The sequence below is a fragment of the Petaurus breviceps genome, unplaced genomic scaffold, assembly GCF_028583685.1.
Source record: "Petaurus breviceps papuanus isolate PSGF00001 unplaced genomic scaffold, PetGlider_PUasm1.0 99, whole genome shotgun sequence".
NCBI classification, from domain to species: Eukaryota; Metazoa; Chordata; class Mammalia; order Diprotodontia; family Petauridae; genus Petaurus; species Petaurus breviceps.
This window is the reverse complement of record NW_027187465.1, coordinates 1,076,719-1,098,534: the sequence shown is the minus strand read 5'-3', so window position 1 is coordinate 1,098,534 and position 21,816 is coordinate 1,076,719. Positions and strand designations below refer to the sequence as shown.

The 21,816-nt window shown below is 44.9% G+C and overlaps 1 protein-coding gene and 1 long non-coding RNA gene across 3 annotated transcripts in view; one reads left to right on the top strand and one right to left on the bottom strand.

Annotated features, from left to right (window-relative positions):
- MORC2 (MORC family CW-type zinc finger 2) overlaps positions 1–15,075 on the bottom strand; it is a 49,262-nt gene extending 34,187 nt beyond the window's left edge. For both annotated transcript variants that reach the window (XM_069081642.1, XM_069081643.1), the window contains exons 1-2: positions 14,034–15,075; positions 2,877–2,930 (exon numbers count right to left, since the gene is read on the bottom strand). In XM_069081642.1, the coding sequence (XP_068937743.1) occupies positions 2,877–2,930; positions 14,034–14,101 (122 nt within the window). In that variant the 5' untranslated portion in view covers positions 14,102–15,075. The remainder of the gene's footprint in view (positions 1–2,876; positions 2,931–14,033) is intronic.
- A 482-nt stretch (positions 15,076–15,557) lies between these two features.
- On the top strand, positions 15,558–21,571 carry LOC138156494 (uncharacterized). The gene is made up of 2 exons (XR_011167161.1): positions 15,558–15,876; positions 17,087–21,571. It is a non-coding gene; the product is annotated as an uncharacterized lncRNA (long non-coding RNA).
- Positions 21,572–21,816: the final 245 nt, after the last annotated feature.

Below are 21,816 nucleotides of genomic sequence, written 5' to 3'. Positions count from 1 at the left end.
TTCCATGTGTTTTGAGCAATTTCAGACATGATTCTTGTTCGTGGGCTTGGTCAGGCTGCCAAAGGAGTATGTTTCCCAAAAGTTTAAGGTCCTCTGCTCTATGGAATCTTTTTTTTGGCAGTAAAAACAATGAGCACAGTGGAATTATAGCATTGCTTCAAGTTTGGTCAATCGCATGACTGTGAAGATGAGGCTTGTCATAGAATATGACTTGTGTGAGCCTCCTGCTCCCTTCTCATAACTTCATGAAGATGATTTTGATAATGAGACTGACTGAGCTTGGACAGATGATGAAACCAACCTCCCTCTCCTCTCAGCTGAGGTGAGGGACATACGCTGTCATCGGCCATTGGCTGGGTCGATTAGTTTCATTTAGTTGACTTTGTTTTCCCTTAGGAAGATGAGAAATGAATGAAGCATAGAAACAAAAAACGACCACCCAAAAGGAGGTCCTGGATGTATACTCAGATTATCCTCAAGAATTCTTCAGTAAAGGCCTAGGACTTGACTGATGTTGTTTTTCCACAAGCTTTCTCTCCTTCTGTTATCTTCAGAGCTGGCACCCAAGCATCCCCAACTCCTGTCATGTCCTCTGTATCCACTGTTCCAGGCCAGCTGCTCCCTCATCTGTGTTCATGATTCCTCACTGAGGACACAACAACACTGAGATCAAAGGTGGTGGCTCCACTGTCCCTGATGACAGTCTGTCATAGAAAGCTTTGATTTTTTTTCATACATTCACTTCCTTCCAATTTCATCCTTAAAAATCCTAGAAAGGATGAAGTGTGATTGGGATGAAGCAGCTTTCTGTTAGTCATGTTAAGTTGTGAGACTGACTTCTACATAAAGGACATCCAGATGGAGACATCTACCAGGCAGGCAGACAGAGTGGGAGGCTCAGAGAAACATCAGGGCTGGATCTATAGATATAGGAATCATCTGAAGAGAAGTGATAATTGAATGTGTGGGTGATGAGATCACCAAGGCAGAGAGAAAGACAGAGCATTATGGGATAGTCACCATCAGGGGAAAGAATACAGAAGAGAACCTAATACAGAAGTATTTGGGCAGATCCATTGGCAGAGAACCAATAGAGTGACATAAAAATCTAAAGAAAAGAAAATAACCAGAAGAAGAGAGTGGTCAACAAGGTCAAAAGCACTGAAAGACAAGAACTCAGAAAAAGCCACAGGCCTGAATAATTAGGAGGATACAGTAAATGTGGAAAAAAGCAGTATTGTTTGTGTGCTGGGGCTGGAAGACAGATAACAGAGGGTTAAAAAGTGAGGGAAGAGAGGTAACAATAAATCCAAGTTGGTTTGATTTTTTTCTATAAAGAGTAGGGGAAATACCTCCCAAGGAATGCCCCATTTAGCATGCATCAACATAAATTATAATTCCTCAAGATAGGATCAAGGCTAATGTAAAAAGCTAGACACCAAACTGTCTCTTGATGGTTTTATTTTTGGTCTTTTGGAGGGGGGAAGGCAGGGCAATTGGGGTTAAGGGACTTGCCCAAGGTCCCACAGCTACTACGTGCTAAGTGTCTAAGGCTGGATTTGAACTCAGGTCCTCCCGATTCTAGGGCCAGTGCTCTATTCACTGTGCCATCTAGCCACCCCTTGTCTCTTGATGTTTTACAAGATGGTAGGCAAGGAGGAAAGAGAATGGTCAATCTCCCCAGGGAATGTCCACCTGCTCAACAACACCTCCATCCACCACGAATTTCAAGAAGGGAATAAGAGGTGTGGTTGAGAGACAGGGGATATAAGGAGAAGCTGTAATGCCTGTGGAGCTGACAATCGGGACAAGAGCCTGACAACAGAAATTCTTTTGGCAGATACTTGTTAGATGCTCACGTTATTTTCTAGAAATTGGAAGAGAATAGTCCCAGAAAACTCAGAACGTTGATTCCCCCAGGGTATTATCAGGAACCATTTGCCTTCCATAGAGCTGGTGATCCACTGAGACTTGCAAGTGTTTTCCACAAGAACTTCCCTACCGTGTACCCCAAACCAGTGGGGCGCTGGACAAGCAGAGGGCAGAACGAGCCAACAGGGTGATGGGGGATGGGAAGAGAGGCCGGCAAGAGTTAGTTGCAAGGCCTAGAAAAGCAGAGTCAACACCAAATGGGATACTTGGTCTGTGGCTCAACCCTCAAGCACCCATGCAAACTAACACCCAAAAATGAGGCACTGAAAGACCCTACAAGAAAAACCCATGGATTCAGCCTCCTCTGCTTACCAGGGCAGGAAAAGGACTTGTACACTGTGAACGTTCTCAATAATAATGAAAAGGAAAAATGTTTCTGGTCAAAGCCTCATGAGCCAGAGTTCTCACATCCCTCTGAAGATTTTGGCTGATGAAAATTTTTCTGTTATTCCTACAAGGGGAAAACCACTAGCAAACATGAACAAGGGCTATTTACAAGCATTTCCGCTGTCAAGTCTAACCAGATCCCTCGGCCTAAGATCTTCTACCTCCCTTAGAGTCATTAGTGCTGGTGGACAAATGTCTGACTTGTAACCAACATCTATGTATATGGTCTTACTCTATTAAGTGAAGAACTATCCTTCTTAGAATTACAAAGAATAGGGGGCGGCCAGGTAGCACAGCGAGTAAGAGCACCGGCTCCAGTGTCAGGATGACCTGGGGATCGAATCCGGGCTCAGATACTTAGCACCACACCCAGAAATAACTGGCCATGTAACCTTGAGCAAGTTACTTAACCCCGATTGCCTTAAAAAAAAAAAATGACAAAGAATAGAAATCCCACTCATCTTGCTTTGGAGGGCAAAGATCAGTGAGTTAACAAAGCCACAACCACAACACAGCCTCCCATCCAAACAGCACAGATAAGCCCAAAGGATACAAACCTGGCATTGTCCACGAGCTCAGCCAGGGCTCCAAACAGGAACTCATGGGTGGTTCTGAAAGGTCAAAGGCAGAGTCAGTTAGACATCAAAATGAGCACCACTGGAAAACTGAAAGAAGTTAAGTTACTGTGGGCAGCTGTGGTCCACTTATGATGGAAACACCCATCACATGACTGCCATGAGGCTTTCTGCTCTTTCCCCCAATTTACACATCTCTCTCATTTCTGATTTACCAAGTTCCCTCCATGTGAACTGACTGGTGCTTTTCGGGAGGTCATCCACTTTTACTTACATTTCTGCCTATTTTGTGGTAGGAAGAGCCTCAGATATGGACGGAGAGGCCCTGGGAGAGAATGCTGGCCCTAACTCTTACTACTAGTCTACACAATGCCAGCAAAACCTTTTCCCTCTTTGGGTCCATCTCCTGGCCTGTAAAATGAGAGGGTTGGAGGAGGGAATCACTCAGGTTCCTTCCTGCTCTAGCTAACAGCTTTCCACCCGCACAAACTGCTCCTGGCAGTCCCAGCTCAGAATCATGGACCCACTGAGGCCAGGGGGAACTCTGAGTCACCCAGTACAACAGCCACACTTACAAAGAATCCTCTCAACGACACCCCTGACGCAGTCATTCCAGCCTTCACCTGAAGACCTCTACTGACAAAGCCACTTCTTCCTAAAAAAATGTTCTAGCTCCACTTTAAGAGCTCTGCCACAAAGATGTCCTGCAGTACAAGCAGGACAGACATGGAGGCCTCATCACTGGGCAGACTTCCCCTCATTAGCATCCTTGGTTGACACTTCACATTGGCTCCTACGGGGCTGTCAGTTCAGTCTTTCCAAATGAAATGTCCCCCATCTTATCCTTAGGAAGGTGATTTTGTGACCCCCAAACATAGTACCCTGAAAATGGGATCACTTAGATTTGGCTCAAGGTTCCAGCCTTTCAAGAGCTTTTGGGTCCCTGCCTTGGAGCTGTCCCTACTGGCTTGGAGCTGTCTGAAAACTGGAGAAGTATCGCTGCCTTTATCAAAGTCACTGATAAAAAGGTCAGGCAGCAGTGGGCCCAAAGATCCTAGCACAGATCCCAAGATCTAGAGGGCTCTGTTTCCAAGATGACTTCAAACCGCTCATCATTATTCTTTAAATCTGCCTTAATTAAACCAGTTCCCAATCCGATTCTCTTTTAACCCACTTCTTGTCCACAAAGAGCAGTAAGAGCTTGTCAAATACTTTGCTAAAATTTGGCCAAAACTACACATACTCAGCACTCCCTGATCTCTCAGTCTCCCCACCAACCCCCCCCCCACACACACAAACACATTTTTGATAAAGCCACGATGCCCCTTTGGGATCGATGCTCCCCTTTCCCACTGTCCACAAAGCAACAATAAATTGTAAAACGCTGTCAGACATTGGAGTCAAGCTCCCTGGTCTCTACAGTCCGAAGGTTCCTCCTCTTTGAGGGGAGGGAAAGCCCAGACATTGCTTATCTCCAGGACTGCAGTACATGTGCCAGTTGCAGGATGCTTTTCATCAAGGCCTAGCAATATAAACTCATCAAGAATGAGCTGGGGATGCTGTCCCACTCTCCCCCCAATTATGAAGGATATGGCCCTGTTGACCATTTTTTTTGGAGGGCGGTAAGAGGACTGGCCTTTTCCTTTGGTCCCAAAGACCACTCTCCAGAACACAGAAGCCAAATAACCAGCTAAGCATTGCCACCTTCCACCACTATCACTGTGCCACTGGCTCCAAGGAGCAGGTGAGTCCCTCCTTAATGCTCCTTCATCTGATGCTACCCAACAAACCCTTGTATTTATTTCACTTCCCAATCCCTTTCCTTACTCACTCAATTTCAGCAGGTCAAACAAACCCGAGTCAACACATCCCCTTGCTGAGGAAACCTTAAGACCGATTCAAGCTGGGTGGGATCTGAAGGTCAAGTACAGCTCCAACAATGTGCGGAGCTGAGGGGAACTAACAAGTCAGTCATTTAATGATGAGTGGAGAAACCTGGATTCAAAGCCAGCTCCTCTAAACTTTAGGCTGTCTACACCATGTCAGGCAACAGCAGGGACAAGAGCGGCCCACTTTCTGCTGCTCTGCCCCACCATAACGTATAATGCATTGAGGCAGATTCTGCCTATAACAACCACCCACTGCCTGTTCGCTGCTTAGCTCCTTCAGGTTCCTTGGGCTGAAGTCAAGTCTAACATAACAGCCATCAGTCTCATGGCTTCACCTGGATCCGATTCGTAACCTGGGGCCCTTCAGGAGGTCTATGAGAATCTAGATGGGATCTAGATCTTTATTTTTACTCATCACTGTCTCTCAATTATACAAGTAGACAACCAACAAGAGCCTTAGAAGAAGTCCATGGGGCTTCAGACCACTAATGTATTCCAGGACTCCAAAAAAAGTGAAGAACCCCAGTCCTAGATCATAGCATTTAAAACTAGAAGATCTCCAGAGATTATCCACCCCATGACTTTAAAGATGGAAACAAAGAACCGACATGACCTGTGCACGGTCACATGGAGAGGATAGAACCAGCCTAACTGGGACTTGAGCCCAGGTCGTCCTCTACTCCAAAAAGTGCTCCTTTGAGGGCCACTGACTCCTGGGAAAGGTGAGGCCCCTCTATGAGAACCTGCTGCTCACACCCAAGAAAAAACCTGCTGACAAAACTCAGCTACGAATTTCTAATGAGCCAAATACTGAAACGCAATTGACTTCTACTTCATCAGCTACGGGCATCTCAGGCTTTCTGGATAACAAGCTCTCCTCCATGAAATCGAAGGTCCCCTGAGATACAAAGCAAGAAATCCCTGAAGGCCAGCTAAACATCCCTGATCACCTGCACTCTAAAAACAATGAGTTTTCAGTTGATAAAGTGAAAGGTTTCAAAAGGCAACCTACTCAAAGAGAGTAAGGGCCCCACAGGCCCCCACATATCCAGAATAGCACTTTCTATGGGAGCAAAGAACTGGAAAGAAAAGAGACATCTATGACTGGGGAATAGGTAGATGCAGCTGTCAGGGAGTATCTCTGTGCTGCAAAAACTGGCACCAAGAAGAATTGGGAGGGGCATGAGAAGACTTGCATGAAAAGGTGCAGAAAGACAGGAGGAAATGATGCACATGGACCAAAAAACTATAGCAATTCTAATGAAAGAGAAGAGTTGGGGAAGCATCCCTCCCTTCCTCAGCAAAATGGAGGGCACTGGAACACTGCCAGCACTTGGCACAGCTCAAGCTTTCTTCTGAACTCTATCCATCTCATGTTCTTTTACAAGGCACAGCTCTCTGGAAGGACCAGGATATATCTGCATATGAAAGTGATATTAAAAACAAAAAGGTATCAAACTATTTCTTCAAGAAAGAACAAAAAAAGCTAATGTCCACTAAAACCTTCTCCTGACTCTTCCAAATCTGAAGACGACTGTGTACTTGTGAGGCTACACTAGAGGAACCCCAGTCCCAGCAGGGCCACCAGGGTGGAATGGTTTTCAGGACAGGCCCAAAGATGAGCAGCCTAGCAAAGTCTAGAGAAGGTAGGTAACAAAGTAACAATACTTGTGCCCTCTCTCACCCCAACATACACCTGTCAGCCTTTCTAAGTGGGTCAAATCCTAGTCAGAGGACCACTGTATACCAAGGAAACAGAGGATTTCAAGAAGGCTTCCTGGGGCCTCTGGCTCACCTCAGATTCCTCCCAACCTGTGTTGTGAACAAAGTACATTCTAGAGGCTGCAGGAAACCAGGGCCAAGAGCTCTCCCTAACCCAAAACACCACCAGGGGAAAAAGAGGATCATATGACAGAAAGAGGAGAAAACAAACTCTTCTGGCTCCACTGAAGTCTGAGGTATTTTTCCAGGGCATGCTTCTGTTCAGGAGGAGGAATCCAATTCAAAAAGACTCTGGGTCTTTCTTTCTTCCTTTTATCAGCTCATCTTCAGAAGCCTGTTTGGGTTTACCAAGTGCTTTTTTCACAATCACCTGCCTGGGAGGCAGTGGGTACCATCATCTCCATCTTCCAGATAAGGAAACTGAGGCTCAAAGAGAATGGACTTGTCCCAGCTAAGTGGGTAACAAGGCCACTGACTCCGTGCACCATTATAACAACATTCATCTCTGGAATCTCCACTGGATTTTTACACTTTTTTTTTTCTTTTTAAGCAATCAGGGTTAAGTAACTTGCTCAAGGTTACACAGCCAGTTATTTCTGGGTGTGGCGCTAAGTATCTGAGCCTGGATTCAATCCCCAGGTCATCCCGACACTGGGGCCAGTGCTCTTACTCAATGAGCCACCTGGCCACCCCTTCCACTGGATTTTTAAAAAGCATCCTATAGGGGTGGCTAGGTGGCACAGTAAATAGAGCACCAGCCCTGGAGTCAGGAGGATTTGAGTTCAAATCTAGCCTCAAACACTTAACACTTACTAGATGTGTCCTTGGGCAAGTCACTTAACCTCAATTGCCCTGCCCTCTCCCCTACATAAAAAAAAAAGCATTCTATAGTATTCCTTTATGAAAACCAGAGATAAACATAGTTATAGTAACTTATAATAAGACCAAGACCTAAAGCAAAGACAAAAACAAACTCTGTGTTGACTCTCAACCTTTGGCCCTGACGACTCTCCTGCTGCCCTTTTGCTACTGTTCCAATAGTTGCCTTACTGGCTTCTGAAACATTTGTAAGAATTTCCAGAGGCTCTCTCTCAGACACACTGACCACCTCAAGCTACTTCTTCAAACATTAACAGATTACTTCCTCCTCAATTTCTAGGAAAACTGAAGAGTGAAAGATTTCAAGGAAGCCCAATGCCCTCAGACTAAAACAAAATACCAGAAAGAATCTGCTAGAAATTCACAAAAAATTAAGGCTATGAAAGGAAAATGCAGTCTCAGCGCTGACATTTATCCGAGGGCTCTGTGAACTTAGTCTGTAAAAGAGGGCTAATTCTTATACCTGTATCACAGAGCTATTGTAAAGAAAGCACTTACCACAAAGAAGTGGGAATTAAGAGAAGGGAAGAAGAAATGCCCAAGGAAACAAAGAAACCTTGAACGACATGCTCAGATGGGTAACAGAATTCAAACAAGGTCGACCTAAGCCAACTGAATCACAGATGAAAATGCACCTGAAGAGGAAAGGGAGGGAGTGAAGGTAGAATAAAAAGAAACCTTTCGATTCTTTAAGAATCCCAAGATGGATAATGACAAAACTCTTCCAAATGGAGCCAGAAGAGAAAGCCAACTTTTAACCTGGGTCTTCATGAGATCAATATAAGGGAAAACTGGGGAAAACGGGATGACATTTCTTAATTATCTTTGGTTATAAAGGCCAGGCTTTGTCCAATGAAATCCAAAATGGAGTCTTTCAATGAGATTCTAAACTGCAGCAACTGTCAACTAGAAGTTACTCAAGTACTTTCAAAGGATCCCAGATTTAGAATTGCAGCGATTATCTGGTCCAACCTCTTCTTCGTACAAAGATGAAACTGAGGCCCAAATAGAGCAAGAGCTTTGCTTAAGGTCACGTTGTTGTTCAATCCTGTCCACTCTTCAGAATGGCTCCATTTGGGGTTTTCTTGGGAAGACCCTGGAGTGGTTTGCTGTTTCCTTCTCCAGTTCATTTTACAGATAAGGAAAGTGAGGCAAACAGGGTAAAGTGACTTGCTCAGGGTCACACTGCTAGTTGCTAAGTGTCTGAGTCTGGATCTGACCTCAGGTTTTCCTGAGTCCAGGACCAATATCCACTGGGCCACCTATTGCCTTTAAGTTCATACGGATGGTAGCAAAACCAGAACACAGCGAGGTCTTCTGATTCTAAATCCAGTCTCTCACTACCACACCCCAACTTCTATCCTACCAGAAACCACGGCACTGAAGACACAGCAGTTGGAGATGTTTAAAAAAAAACTTTAAAGGAATCAATTTTATGATGTTTCCTATAAGGTAACATACTAAATTAATGAAATTAATGCTTATAATCATAAAGACACTCCCACAAAAGATAAACAACTTTTCTACCTGAATTCAGAACAAGAAAAAAAGCAGATCTGCCTAATGAAGAATTTATGAATTATATAGCACCCAGAGAGCTGATCAATCAGCAATCATTTATTAAGCACCTACTATTTGCCAAGTATCATAGACAGAGACACAAAAATGGAATAATTCTTATCCTAAGGGAGTCTACATTCTACCAAGGAAAAAACCCATATAGGGGACCTATAGGTAAAAAGCCACAGTAGAGGTTCAGGAGGGAGGCCCTCAAAGCTGAGTAAGGAGGCCAGGCTCTGGTTAAGAATGAATTCTGACAGGCAGAGAGAACTTTCCTCAATCTGCAGATTAATGAGAAAGAAGCCAGCTTGGCACAGTTTCCTTTGGGACACTAGCAAATGGCTCCATGAGATCCAGGACCCAGCACTGCTGCTACATGGCAGGACACTCCGAGGGGCCCCAGGGCATCTCTGAGTCCTAGGGCAGCTTCCTCCAAAATTATTGCATGGTGCTTTGTTGTTTTGTTTTTTTTCCACATCAGGGGAGACATACTTGGAATTGAAATTAGAATAAACTGAATTTCTGAAGAAAATCACTCCAGGCACAAGTCAAGCTCCGAAAGGTCCCCAATACCTAGGAGGGTTCGAGTGTGGACATGTGGTCATGAGGGTCACAGCTCAATGGCTCTCAGATGGCAAATGGCACACCAAAAAGAGCCCTTGGGAGAACTGGGCCATCAATGCATTTCCTGAAACCAGAGCTCCAAAAGTATTTGGGAATGTCCATGTGCTCCAGCCCTTTGCTCAGAGTGGCTTTGACTGCGCTGCCCTGCATGAGCCAAGTTCAGCCTAAAATCCCATTCAGTCACACTTATCCTTTAACCAACCCTCAAAAAAGCCACTTGATAGAAAAAATGAAAAGCCGCCAGACAGAGCCTATAACCAGCCAGGAGGCTTGGTTTTACTGGATGACTATGGGCAAGCAAGAACAGCAACTGCTGTTCTCTAGGCCTGTTTTTTCATCTATAAAATAATGTGGCCTGAAATAATAAGGTCTTTTCATCCCATTCATACTATTAGTAAACACATGAAGTAAAAGCTCTTTAATTAAGCTCTAGTAACACATACCTTCAAACTAAGAAGGCTCATCTATATACTATATCACCTTTCAGGACAAGCAAGAATGTACTTCAATGGGAATTTTAAAAAGGAGATTATCAAGTGAAAACTGACCAAGAGATCAACCACACAGATCAATGTTCAACAACTCTCCCTTGAAGAACTTTTGTAGCTCAGAGTTTGGAATTACAAATTCATGTTTCATTGCAGGATGAAATAAGTGAGATGGTTTATCTCGTCATGCTCAACTTGATCTAGGACCCAGAAATTATTAGCTTTAAACTCAGTTCAGTGTACTTTCTTGGTTTCTAGTTTCAAGAAGGAAACACAGCTCATAGCTAAGCAATTGTCCAAATTTCTAAGAGAAATTTAAGAAAATATTTTGTATCCAGAATATATTACAGTATTTGTGCTATAAATCCACATTTTAAAAGGCTCAAAGCTCTTACACCGAGCCTAGTGGTCCTATTTGGTTGGTATTTCCATATCCAGTCACAGATGGGTAAACCAAGATGGAAATATCATGTGACCACAGGTTAATCCCTATAGCTTAGAAGAGAACCAAAGAATCTTGTCCAGAAGCCCCCAGGTATAATTCCCAGGCCATCCAACAGCATTGAAAACATTCAAACAATTAAATGACTAAGATATACCATTATGACCCTTGGGGATTGGGAGGAGAGGGGGGTGTCTTGCCACCTTCATCGAATTCTACAAAGTTATGACTGCCAACTCTTTTACATGCACCAGATTTCATAAGCAAAATCAAAGCCACACACACCACCACCTTCTGCCACTAACCACATCGCAACCCCATCGTTGATATCTGGTTTCTAATGCATCCCATTAGCATGAACCAAACACATCCATTACCAGATGCACAATGCACAGAAACCCCGAGTTCATTTAAAAAAAAAAAAAAGGACCCCTGGCCTATAGTTAGCTCCATTCTAATATTTGAGTATCAAAGAAAATAAGAAAATGATCATAACAGGCCAGAGGGAAGAACTGAAAGCCTGGCTAGAAATTCCTGCTAATGTCATCATTAGAGAAAGGCACTAAGTGGGTGCCATCTTTGTCAACTGGGTTTAATGTCAGTCAACTGCAAAAAGACCCAGGAAGCTCATTAGGCTTCAAGATCCAATCAGCCTTACACCTCATTACTACACCACCCCCCGGTGGCTGATTAATCTACCTCTTGGCAGTTCCTAGCAGTATGACCCAGGCCAAGTCACTTCATCCTTGTTTACCTTAGTTTCCTCATCTATAAAATGAGCTGGAGAAGAAAATAGCAAATGGCAAACTACTCCAGGATCTTTGCCAAGAAAAAGCCAAAAGGGGTCACAAAGTCTCACATGACTAATGACAAAGTGCCTTTGATTGGAGGGTGGGGCCATGGGCTCCAAACCTGAATTTAAGGAGAGGGCTCACTTTCCTCCTTGAAAGCACCACTTTGGGATTTCCCAGACTTCTCCAGGTGGCTACATTCCCTCCTTTTATGTGCTAGTTTCTCCCATTATACTGTAAGATCCTTGAGGGCAGGAACTGTCTTTCTGGAACTTCCATCCCCAGCACTTAGTACAATGCTATTATGTTTAATAAGTGTTTAGTATTGATTCACTGATTTTCCTGTTTTAAAAAACCAACTTTTTTATTTATTTATTTTTTTAAGCAATTGGGGTTAAGTAACTTGCTCAAGGTTACATGGCCAGGTATTTCTGGGTGTGGTGCTGAGTATCTGAGACCAGATTTGATCCCCAGGTCATCCAGACACTGGGGCCGGTGCTCTTACTCGCTGTGCTACCTGGCCACCCCAAAACCTTTTCTTAATGAATAAGAGTCCATAATGTCTTATAAGATTCAGAATCATTCAGATGCAATGTCAAATTCTATAGGGCCTAAGCCTAGTTTAATTTAGTCTAAAAATTTCAACAGAGTAGCTTGATAAGGAGAAAAGACACCTCCTCTCTTCCCTAAAGATACCTTAGTCAACAGATAAGGAGCAGTAACTATCACTGTCTAAAAAGGTTCCATCATGAGAATCACGTGCATTTTAACCTAGCACAGTACCTAATACATATTAAATTCTCGATACTTGTTTCCTTCCTTCTGAAATTAGGATGAGAAATGGATTCTAACATCATGACTATATATTGGCCTCAAACCTTATAACAAAATGTAAACATGTGGGTTTCTAAGGCCCAATGAGAATTCCAACCCTAACTCTAATTCTGAGGTCAAGAAATTTGTTCTTTATTTCCTACACTAAATAAAGTATCTTAAAGAAGGTCTACCCTCCTCTCCTCTCCTGGCTGCGGTTCATAAATTAACTATCTTTGGGGTGCTCAAGAAACACTCAGTGGTTGATGAAATAAATGGCTGCCCACTCAAACCTTCCCATCATGCTTTGGTAATGGGAGCAGTGGTCTAAATTTAAAGAAATCCTGAGGCCATCCAATAAGATGAACTGGAGAGAAAATGAGAGATGGAAAGGCAGACCTATAAGTCTCTTTCCTATGCTGAGGGTCTTTATAACCTTCCTCAAACTCGAGAGAAGTAGCATAATGCAAACAGCAATCACCAAATCACCCTCTTCCAAAATATATTCAGCCCTACAATGTAAATGTTAAGACAGAGTAGCTACAAGCTGGTATGATCTGAAAGCATAAAAATCCTCAAACCTCCTTTAAAATTATTTTTGTCTTTCTTCCACAAACTTTTAAATAAAAGTTAAAACCAAAATGAGGGGTTTACAAGCAGTAAAATGGACTGATTTTTTCATTGCCCTTCTCTTCCCTCCCTTGCCTTACTCCCAATCAGATCTTCATCAGATGCAGCTGCAGATACTTTGGGCCATTTCTGAAAGCAGCAAGAAAGTACTTTCCTCAAGACCAAAACAATCAAATAAGCCTGATCTTATCACTGCAGCCTCAGAGACCACTGCTTCCTAAATATCCTACTTCCTCCCAAGGGGAAAAATAAGCTAACTCACAATTTCTGTAAAACTCTCCGAAGAAACTTTCAGAGACTAAGACTTCTTTTGCCACCAACACTCAGTACCCAGCCATGTCTACGAGTTTGGAACAACTTCCATTTTGATCTGGACGAAGGATAACTCACCAAATAACATCAAAAGTGACTTGGAAACTGCTCTTCAACTAACTAATCACAGAACCTTAGAATACTTACCTTCCTCCCAAGAGGTGGGTGGGAGGCCTAGCTAAATCACACACTGACAAGGGGCAAAGCAGGTCCCTCAATCTGGTTAGATCAGACAGAAAAATGCCAACAGAGGTACAAAAGCAACATACTACCAGGGGCCTCAAGACTCTACAAGAGCGATGGCATTCTTTCTAGGTACACAAGTACAGACCACAGCAAATCACTTTGTGAATAGCTCTGTCCCACTTGGAGATTTCTGGATTGCAATCAGCAGACATTCCTGAGAAGATTGGTTAAACATGTGATTTAAATGGATGCTATTACTGCCTGGCAAGAACATACTGCTTATTCAACAGATGTGCAAACTCCCAGGACAAGGAAACCCTATTCTGTTTACCACCAGAAATCAGACTATTCTTCTTACGAATTATCTTTGAAAGTTCTTCTCCAAAATGGTTTCTTTATACACTCATTCCAATAATCATTTCTCTTTTGGGGGGAGGGGACAGGCAGAGGGAAGGGCTGCTTCCACTAAAGGAAACCACAGTTGATGCTAGGAAATCCTCCCTTGTGGGGATCCTCAGATCAGTCAGCCCTTGGTGATTTTGGTTACAAACTTCCACGAAACAGCTCCACACATAAAATGCCTTCAATCAAAGCTTCTGCTTGCTAGATCAACACTGTAGAACAGCTTGAGCCAATAAGTGAAGTTGAGGCTTCTTCTGCACCAACTACCCAATATTTCACTTCTCCCTTTTCTTCGAAGACTCCCCATGGCTTGATGCAACCTGTTGCACCTGTGAAACCTCAAAGGTCAAAGGGATCTACCGCTCCAGCATTAACACGAGGCTGCTACAGACGGTACTTACGAGTTGGTATGGAGATACTCAAATGTCAGCTGAGCTCGATTCAGACTGCTGTAATTAGTAAATGCCATGACTGCTAGTCTCTCAAAACTTGAACCTGCGGGTCTCCAGGGCACCCCCAGAAGACTGACCCTGCTGGGGCAGCTCAGCCTACTTTCCAGCGCCACGCCCTGGCCGCTTCAGAAAGACGTTAAGGGAGGCCTCCAGGGAGGATGGGCACTGCCAGAAGGCACGGGGCGCTGGGGCCAGCAATCCCTGCCCCCATTCGATGGGGGGAGGGGCGAGGCTCAAACGGAGTTCTAGAACTGCACACACTTTGTCTTTTAATTGTCCTTTGCTAGAACTGCACACACTTTGTCTTTTAATTGTCCTTTGATGGACCCAGTCGGATCCGGGTTCAAGGAGCTGCTTGGCCACTAGCTCTTCGCCACGACTCCTAGCCAGGAGCTGCCTCCCTCCAAGCTCTTCTGGGTGCCGGCGGTGCTCCCCAACAATCTTTGGGGGGCTGCGTGCCTGTACCCCGGCGCAGTCTCAGGGTTTCCTTACAGCGAGGCCAGCACGAGAATCCCGGATGGGGCCAGGGGACCGCACCCTAGGGGGCTTTGGGTGGGGGTGGCTGCTCGTCTTTGCTGCAGTGACGGACCCCCGGGAACTCTGGTCTTGAAAAGCTGGGGGGGGGGGGCTGCCGTCGAGGCGCGGCTCCCGAAAAGGGGGGAGGGGCCGGAGGATGGGGGCAGGGCGTCCGTGCCTCCGCGGCTCTAGCTTCCGCCTCCTAGGGCGGCTGCACGCGGCTCCGCCTCCCCCCCTTCGAAGGCCCAGGCTCCTACTGTCCTCCTCGGCCTCGCCCTCCCCTGGGGGGGGGGGGGGGCCGAATCACGGGAGCCCAGGGGGTCGGTGAGGGTCGCCCGTTGCTGAGCGCGCGCCTAACCGCCCCCAGCCCCCGCGAACGCCGCCGTAAAGGCCGCGGAGCACGCCCCGCCGCAGACCATGTGCCGCCTCCGCCGCCGCAACCTCCGCTTTGTCTGCTCCCGTCCACGGTCTCAAGCACACTGATCTGCAGCCTCACCCGCCCCACCCGTCTTGTCCTCCCCCCGGCCGCCGCCCAATCCCAGCGCCCCGGCGCAGTTCCTCCGACCAATCCCAGGCCCTGGCTGCGGCGTCCATCAGAGACTCAGCCCCGCCCACGTGCCAATCGAGGGCGGTACCCCTGCTACCCCTACCCCCACATCTGCAGACTATCGAGGAGCCCCACCCTGCCTGTCAATCACGCGGGTGAAAGTCCCGCCCTCCGTCTCTACCGACCAATTCCAGTGCACCTCTTCCTCCTAAGGGTTTAAGGCCCGGATGATTTAAGTACTGGGACCTATGACGGCGTGGAACAGAGAGGGAGAGATGAGCGCAGGCCTGGAGGGGCGGGTCACGTGAGCCGCCCACCCACGCCTTTTAAAGAGACCTGGAACGGAGCCGTCCTTAGGTCGTTGTTTTCAAGGGTGCGGCAGCTGTCTTATTTAGATTTACTCTGGAGTCTAGTGGGCCTTTGTGGGGGAGTTGGAGTCTTGAGAGACTCTGGGTCTTGTCGTGGAGGTAGAATTCCGACCGTCATACTCCCCCGCCTCCACACAGCCACACACGTGGCAACCCTCCCGCCCGTCTAGCTGGCAGAGAGCCGAAGGATCGATGACTCGGTCTTCCGCTGCTTCGTCTTGCGGCTTAAGCTCGAGGACCGCGCCTGCGCGTTCCCGCTCCGCCCTATGCCCCCTCGCGCCTGCGCGGAGTCGGGGGCAGTTGTTTGTTCGTTTGTCCCTTCGTTCCTGTAGCGCCGGGGCCGGAGGCCGTAACGGAGGTGGTGAGGCCCGGCGCCCGGGCCGCCCAAGGGCAGCGCAGCGGAGCGGGGCGGCGGGAGGGGGAGGCCGCGTGCGGGCTGGAGCTGACGCAGGCCCGGGCGGCCGTTACGGGCCGGGACTGGGGGAGGGGAGCGCGCATCTCGCGGGGGTCGCGGTGTCCCTTTCTCGGCCCGCGTGTCGTGGGCGGGGGTCGATTTGCAGCCGGCCTCCCTGTTCGCCCCAGTTTCCCATTCTGCCAGGGGGCGCCCCCTCTTCCCCGGAGGTTGTGAGGGGAGGGACGGGAGAGATGGTCTGGCGGCGCCGTCTCTTAATGCAGGAAACTGAGGCAGGAGAAGGAGGGTCTCGCCCCTGCCCTCGTTGGGGCCGGAAGAGGATGGGAAGGGGCTTGTCTGGCCTTCGAAGGGTCCCGTGCCCCAGCCCCGGGCAGAAGCCGATCGTTAGGACGCAGGCTGGGGGAGGGGCGGGGCTGCCGGGGCCTCGTGATGCTCCTCTAACGTAAGCAGAGAGCCCCGGCTTTGGGGAGGGCTCGAGTTTCACCTCTGACCCCGAGTCAGCCCCATAGGAAGATGAGAGCCGCGTCCTGGACGTTGGTGTCCAGCTGTAAGACGCCTGGCCCCCCCCAGCCCAGAGCCCCTTCGAACTCTGGACCTCCTGCTGTGCAGAGCCTGAGCTGGGAGTTAGGAGACCCCAAAACTGACTGAGAATAGGAAGCCAGCCTCCCTCTGCGAGCCCAAGTTTTCTCCTTTGGGATATGAAGGTGATTTGACCTATGGTGTTTTCTAGTCTTAACTCTAGTGCTGATAAAATTTAGAGAAAAGATCTTGACATCCTCCCTCCTGTGCCTAGGAGGCATGGAGTCAGGGAGGAAGAAGGAGCAGAAGGACCAGAATCCTTCCATTGTTAAAATGTGGAAGTGTTTGGAAGTAAAGACTCCTAGTGTTTTCAGACCAAATTTGTTCTGGCTTAGTAATGATAGTGTTTTGGAAAACGATTTGCTTTTATGAGAGTGCATATGGTACGATTCTTATGCTTGTGAAAAAAAAAAATTTTAATTCCTTTTACTCTAATATTCTTGTCTAGTGCCTTATTGTGATATAGAGGTAACTCTGGGTCTTGGAAGGTTCTATTTGTTGAATAAAACCTCTGTTAGAGTTACCAAACTGGAAGTATTTCAAGGTAGGTAAATAATTGATTTTTTTGTTTGTTGTCCAGTCTTAAATTCATAGAGGCTGATTACCATTGATGAATTCTTTTGACTACAACAACTCACAAAGGCTAAGGTTTGGAAGAATTTCAATCTGGCCGAAGAATCCTTGCAGTAAGCACATATTTATTCTTTCAGTCTCAAGCAGATGTCAGCCAGAATCCTGGAATTGTGCTTCTGAGAACCAGAACTGGAAAAGAAGGCAATCTCCAAGATGTGGTTGCTATAGAGAAAAACATCTTGAACATTTATCTCTGGTAGTTATATGTGAAAATACATGAAATGAAGTATAATTCTGATGAATGATACATAGTCCTTTGGAGGAAAAGAGAAAAAAAGCAACTAAAACTCAAGCTTGAATTTCTTTCATAAACTCATAAGCTGTCTCAAGGCAGTCATGTGAGTATTTCCTTTGTCTACAAGAGTACTCTCACAGAGACCAGCCATAGTATGCATCACCCCTGGAGATTATACATCAGTCTTTGAGGATCCACAAGCAATCACTTTCAGGACCTTGAAGAAATAAAGTGTCATCACAGCCAGGATTCAGGAATCCTGCACACTTGTAAAGCAAGGATATCCATCATAGCTGCAGACCCGAATCCCCTTGTTAAAAATGGCTCAGAGTCATATTTGGAATACATTATAGGTGCCTTCTAATCCAAGCTATGTGAAGTAAGAATTTTCTGTTCAGCATCCATAACAAGTGAATTCATTTTCTCCTTGAAGACCTCCAGTGATTGGAGAATTCACTACCTCCAAATCAACCTATTCCATTTCCATATGGCTCTAACAATTTGGAAGTTCTTTTGAGGTGGTAGGATTTAGATCTGGCAGAGACCTTAGAGATCATCAATTGAACTCATTTTATAGACCAGGAGAAAGTTATTCTGAATTTCCCTTGGAATTGAGTGTTTTGTGCTGTTTGGGTAATTTATAACACCTCATATCAAAGTGGGAAGGATGCCGGCAGTATGAAGATTTTCCCTTCCTGACAAACTCCTTCATTGGTCAGTCAGCTGACAAGCTTCTCTGTAGGTCAGGCACTAGTGGGGGGAGACATTAGACTTATTCATCTGGCCCTTGCCCTACCTAGAGAAACCTGGAGAGAAGGAAAAGGTAGCAGGCAGTTCAGTGTTTAGTTTGCTTTTGTTTTCTCTGCCAAGGACAAAATTGTGTTTTAAAAGAACATAAAAGTATACAGTAGAGAGTGAAAACCTAAGATAGGTGAGGAGCTGGTAAGCACACTGATGCCATCAAAAACAATTCCAGAGTTGGAAGGAACTTCAGACCATCTAGTATAAGCCACACTAGAAAAAGAATCCCCTTGTACCATATACTTGGTCATACAGCCTTTGTTTAAAGACCTTAGCTAAGGGAGAATCCAGTACTTCCCCAAGCTGCCTGTTAACACTGGGATAGTTCTAATTGTTAGGGAGTTTCCTTCCCATCAGGCCTAAATTTGCCCTTTTGCTTCACTGTTGCAGCTAGATCTGCCATGAAGGACCTACCACAACAAATACAATCCTTCTTACATGTGTAACACTTTGAATTACTTAAGGAAAACTTTCCTGTTCTCCTTAAGCCTTTTTTTCCATAAGCTGAACATCCCTAGTTCCATCAACTGATTGTCAGTATCCTTCCTAAAATGTGGAACCCAGAACCAGATACTTCAAATGTGACCTATCACCTCCTTATGACTGGACACTGGGCCTCTCAGTGCAGCCTAAGATTGCAGTGTGTTGAGTCATACTGATCTTTGGCACCAAACCCCTCAGATCTTCAGAACACATAATCATGCCTACTCTATTTTCTACCTGTAAAGTTGACTCATTTTTAAAACAGATGTTTTAACTGCATATATCCCTGCAAAATTCCACCCTATTTGATTCAGCCCATGTTTTCTAGCTCGTCATGCTCCTTAGAACATGACTGTCATCAATTGTGATAGCTAATGCCTTAGGTTTGGGTCATTCACAAATTTGTTAGGCATACCATTTATGCCATTTTCCAAGTCACTGATAAAAATGGCAGACCAAACAAGACCAAGCACAGTTCCCTGGGATGCTTCCCTGGAGACCTTCCCAAGTTGACAGCAAATCATTAATGACTATTTGGGGTTAGCTATTCAATTCTAGATCTACCTGATTGAACTGCTATCTAGCTTGCATCTCACTCATTTCTACAAATACAATGTTCAAGACAATCGGATTCTCTCCTAAAATCTAAGCAAACTATAAGATTCCCCTTACCTTCCAGTCTAGGAACCCCTTCAAAATCAAAGTCCATTCTGGTATGATCTATTGATATCACAGGTGACCAAACTTGGTATGATGATCGATTCTTTAATAGTACATTTTAAAAATTTGCCAAAAAAGCTAAGCTCACTGGCCTGTTAATTATCAAGATGACTGTTTTTGAAAATTGGAACCATTTATTATGGAGCAGCATAGTACATTTGAGAGAGTCATCTCCGCTAACTTTCAGAGATCACTGCCGTGGCTCAGCATCACATTTGCCAGTTCTTTTAGTAGTGTTAAGCTCAGAAGGAGCTGAGCCAGGTAAGGAAAGCCATGAAAAACAAAGGCTCTGACTTTTTAAAGGGCTAGTTGGAGGATGTGGCTTGGGGTGGATGGGACAAGGCTAACTGATTACAGAGAACACATTGCTGCCCAACTCTTAAATTTTACTTCTGTTTTCTCTGCCAAGAAAATAACCTTTGATTTGGAGAGGGCAATAAAAATAATAAAGAGCTGATATCCTAAGCTACGTAAGGAGGTAATAAGAGGACTTTGAGTTCAAGTTCCCTGCACTGCACTGAGGTATAGAAAGAACTCAAACACAAGGTGTGAGAAAAGGCAGTTTAAAATGAAATCAGAAATCCCCTCTAACACCTTAATTCCAAATCAAGACAGATGAGGCAGAACTAAAAATGTACCTTTTTCCTGGATTTCTTAGAAACTCTCCTTTGGATGAGAGTACTATTATTTTCTCATCCCCAGTTCCAAAGTCTTATCTGCTAGCCATCAATGTAGCTTCCCCTTCAAATGTCTTAAAAGCAATTAGTACCCAAAGTATTTTTACATGAAAATGAGAGAAAGGAATCCAATTAAACTAAATGTATTTGGATCTTGGATTTATGGGGAGGACGGTTCTTATGGTGAGATCTCCTAATCACTTGTTATAACCTAATCCTCTGGCTGTGCATGGAGGTTGTGACTTGCCTTGGGTAACACAGCTAGTGGCATACAGGAGATTTGAATCTCTACCTCCAACCTGACATCTTTACATAATTGGTAATGTTTGTGTTAAATTCTGTTGGGTTTTTCTTTTCCACTAAAGTCCTCCTCAGATGTGGCCAAAAATTAAATATAGCTTCTTAAACCTATACCAGTAGAAAACAGTCTGACAAAGCCTATGATATTGGAAGGGCATTGAATGCATATTCGATAAGGAGCTATTCCTCTCTTTTTCAAGGGTCCAGCCCAACTAAATTCAGAAGGTTGCCTGCCTTGATTTTTTTCCCCCAACACTGTCTTTACGAAGTTCAGTAAAGCTTATCATTTATGCCTTGGTGAAAATTAGAGGGGAATGTTGTAAAGAAAATAGACCATTTTTCATCAGACATTTCACAGCAAGCAACATACTAAGAGAAGGCAATGTGTGGTGGAAAGAGGATTGGATTTATAACCAAAGGGCAGCGTCCTGGCTCTGTTTACTACCACTGTGACCTGAAATCATATCCTCAGTCTCATTTTTTTTTTCCCCATCTATGTATGTATTTGATTTCTGGTGTCCTTTCTTGAAGTCAAATGATCTAAATCTTTTAGTATGAAGACTGGATTTCTTCATCCCCAGGAATTAAACCTTCTAAAAATATAGTTATAATCATTTTACTCTTGTTAAATTTTATGAGTTTAGAAAACCTTATGAGGTGTTATTATAGTGGGTGACCTACCCTTGTAGTAGTGCTGGGCAGAACACCTGTATTATAGACGGTTTCCCTATAATGCATTTCTGGAAATGGCCAAAAGTAGATTTGCCACTCTGCCATGTGTATTGTTTGCTTGGAAAAACTGTAAAATTGAAATTGTCCTTTTGTAGTCCCCATGGTGTAGCAGAATGAAACTGGATTGAGAGGGCTTTAGTTGGAAGTTTGACTAGCTATCTAACTCAGGCAAGATAAATTTCTTCTCTCTGAACTTTGGTTTCCTCCACTATAAAATGAAGGAGTTAGATTTAGATAATCTCTTAAGGTTTTTTTTTTCCTCCATCCCTGATCCTATGAACTAATGCATGAAGCCAGTCATGGAGAAGTATTTTGTATGAGGAGTGCCTATACAGACGATCTTGGAAGTCTTCATTTTCTACAGTCAGGTGGAAAAAGCATAACAGTAGCTATGGTGGAGCTTTCCCCTGTGTATACATCCTACCACTCCTGTGTCTGCAGGTTTATTTGACACTTGGATGAAACTAAAATAAAGCTTTAAAAGGATTTGCAAAGCCAGCAGGAGTTATCCTTACCGAGTTCAAACTTTGAAAGAACTTAGTGCTTAAGAATTTTGTGGACATTTGTTTAAGCTGAACAGGGACATATTATACAAGGGCACTTCCTTTAACTTAGAAAGATAGAAAACCAAACTAAAATTTGAATGCCATTTATATTTCAGTAACACCTTTTCTTCTATTTACCTAAGCCCTTCTGACATACAAACCATACCGATCCTCTGAGGCCCTT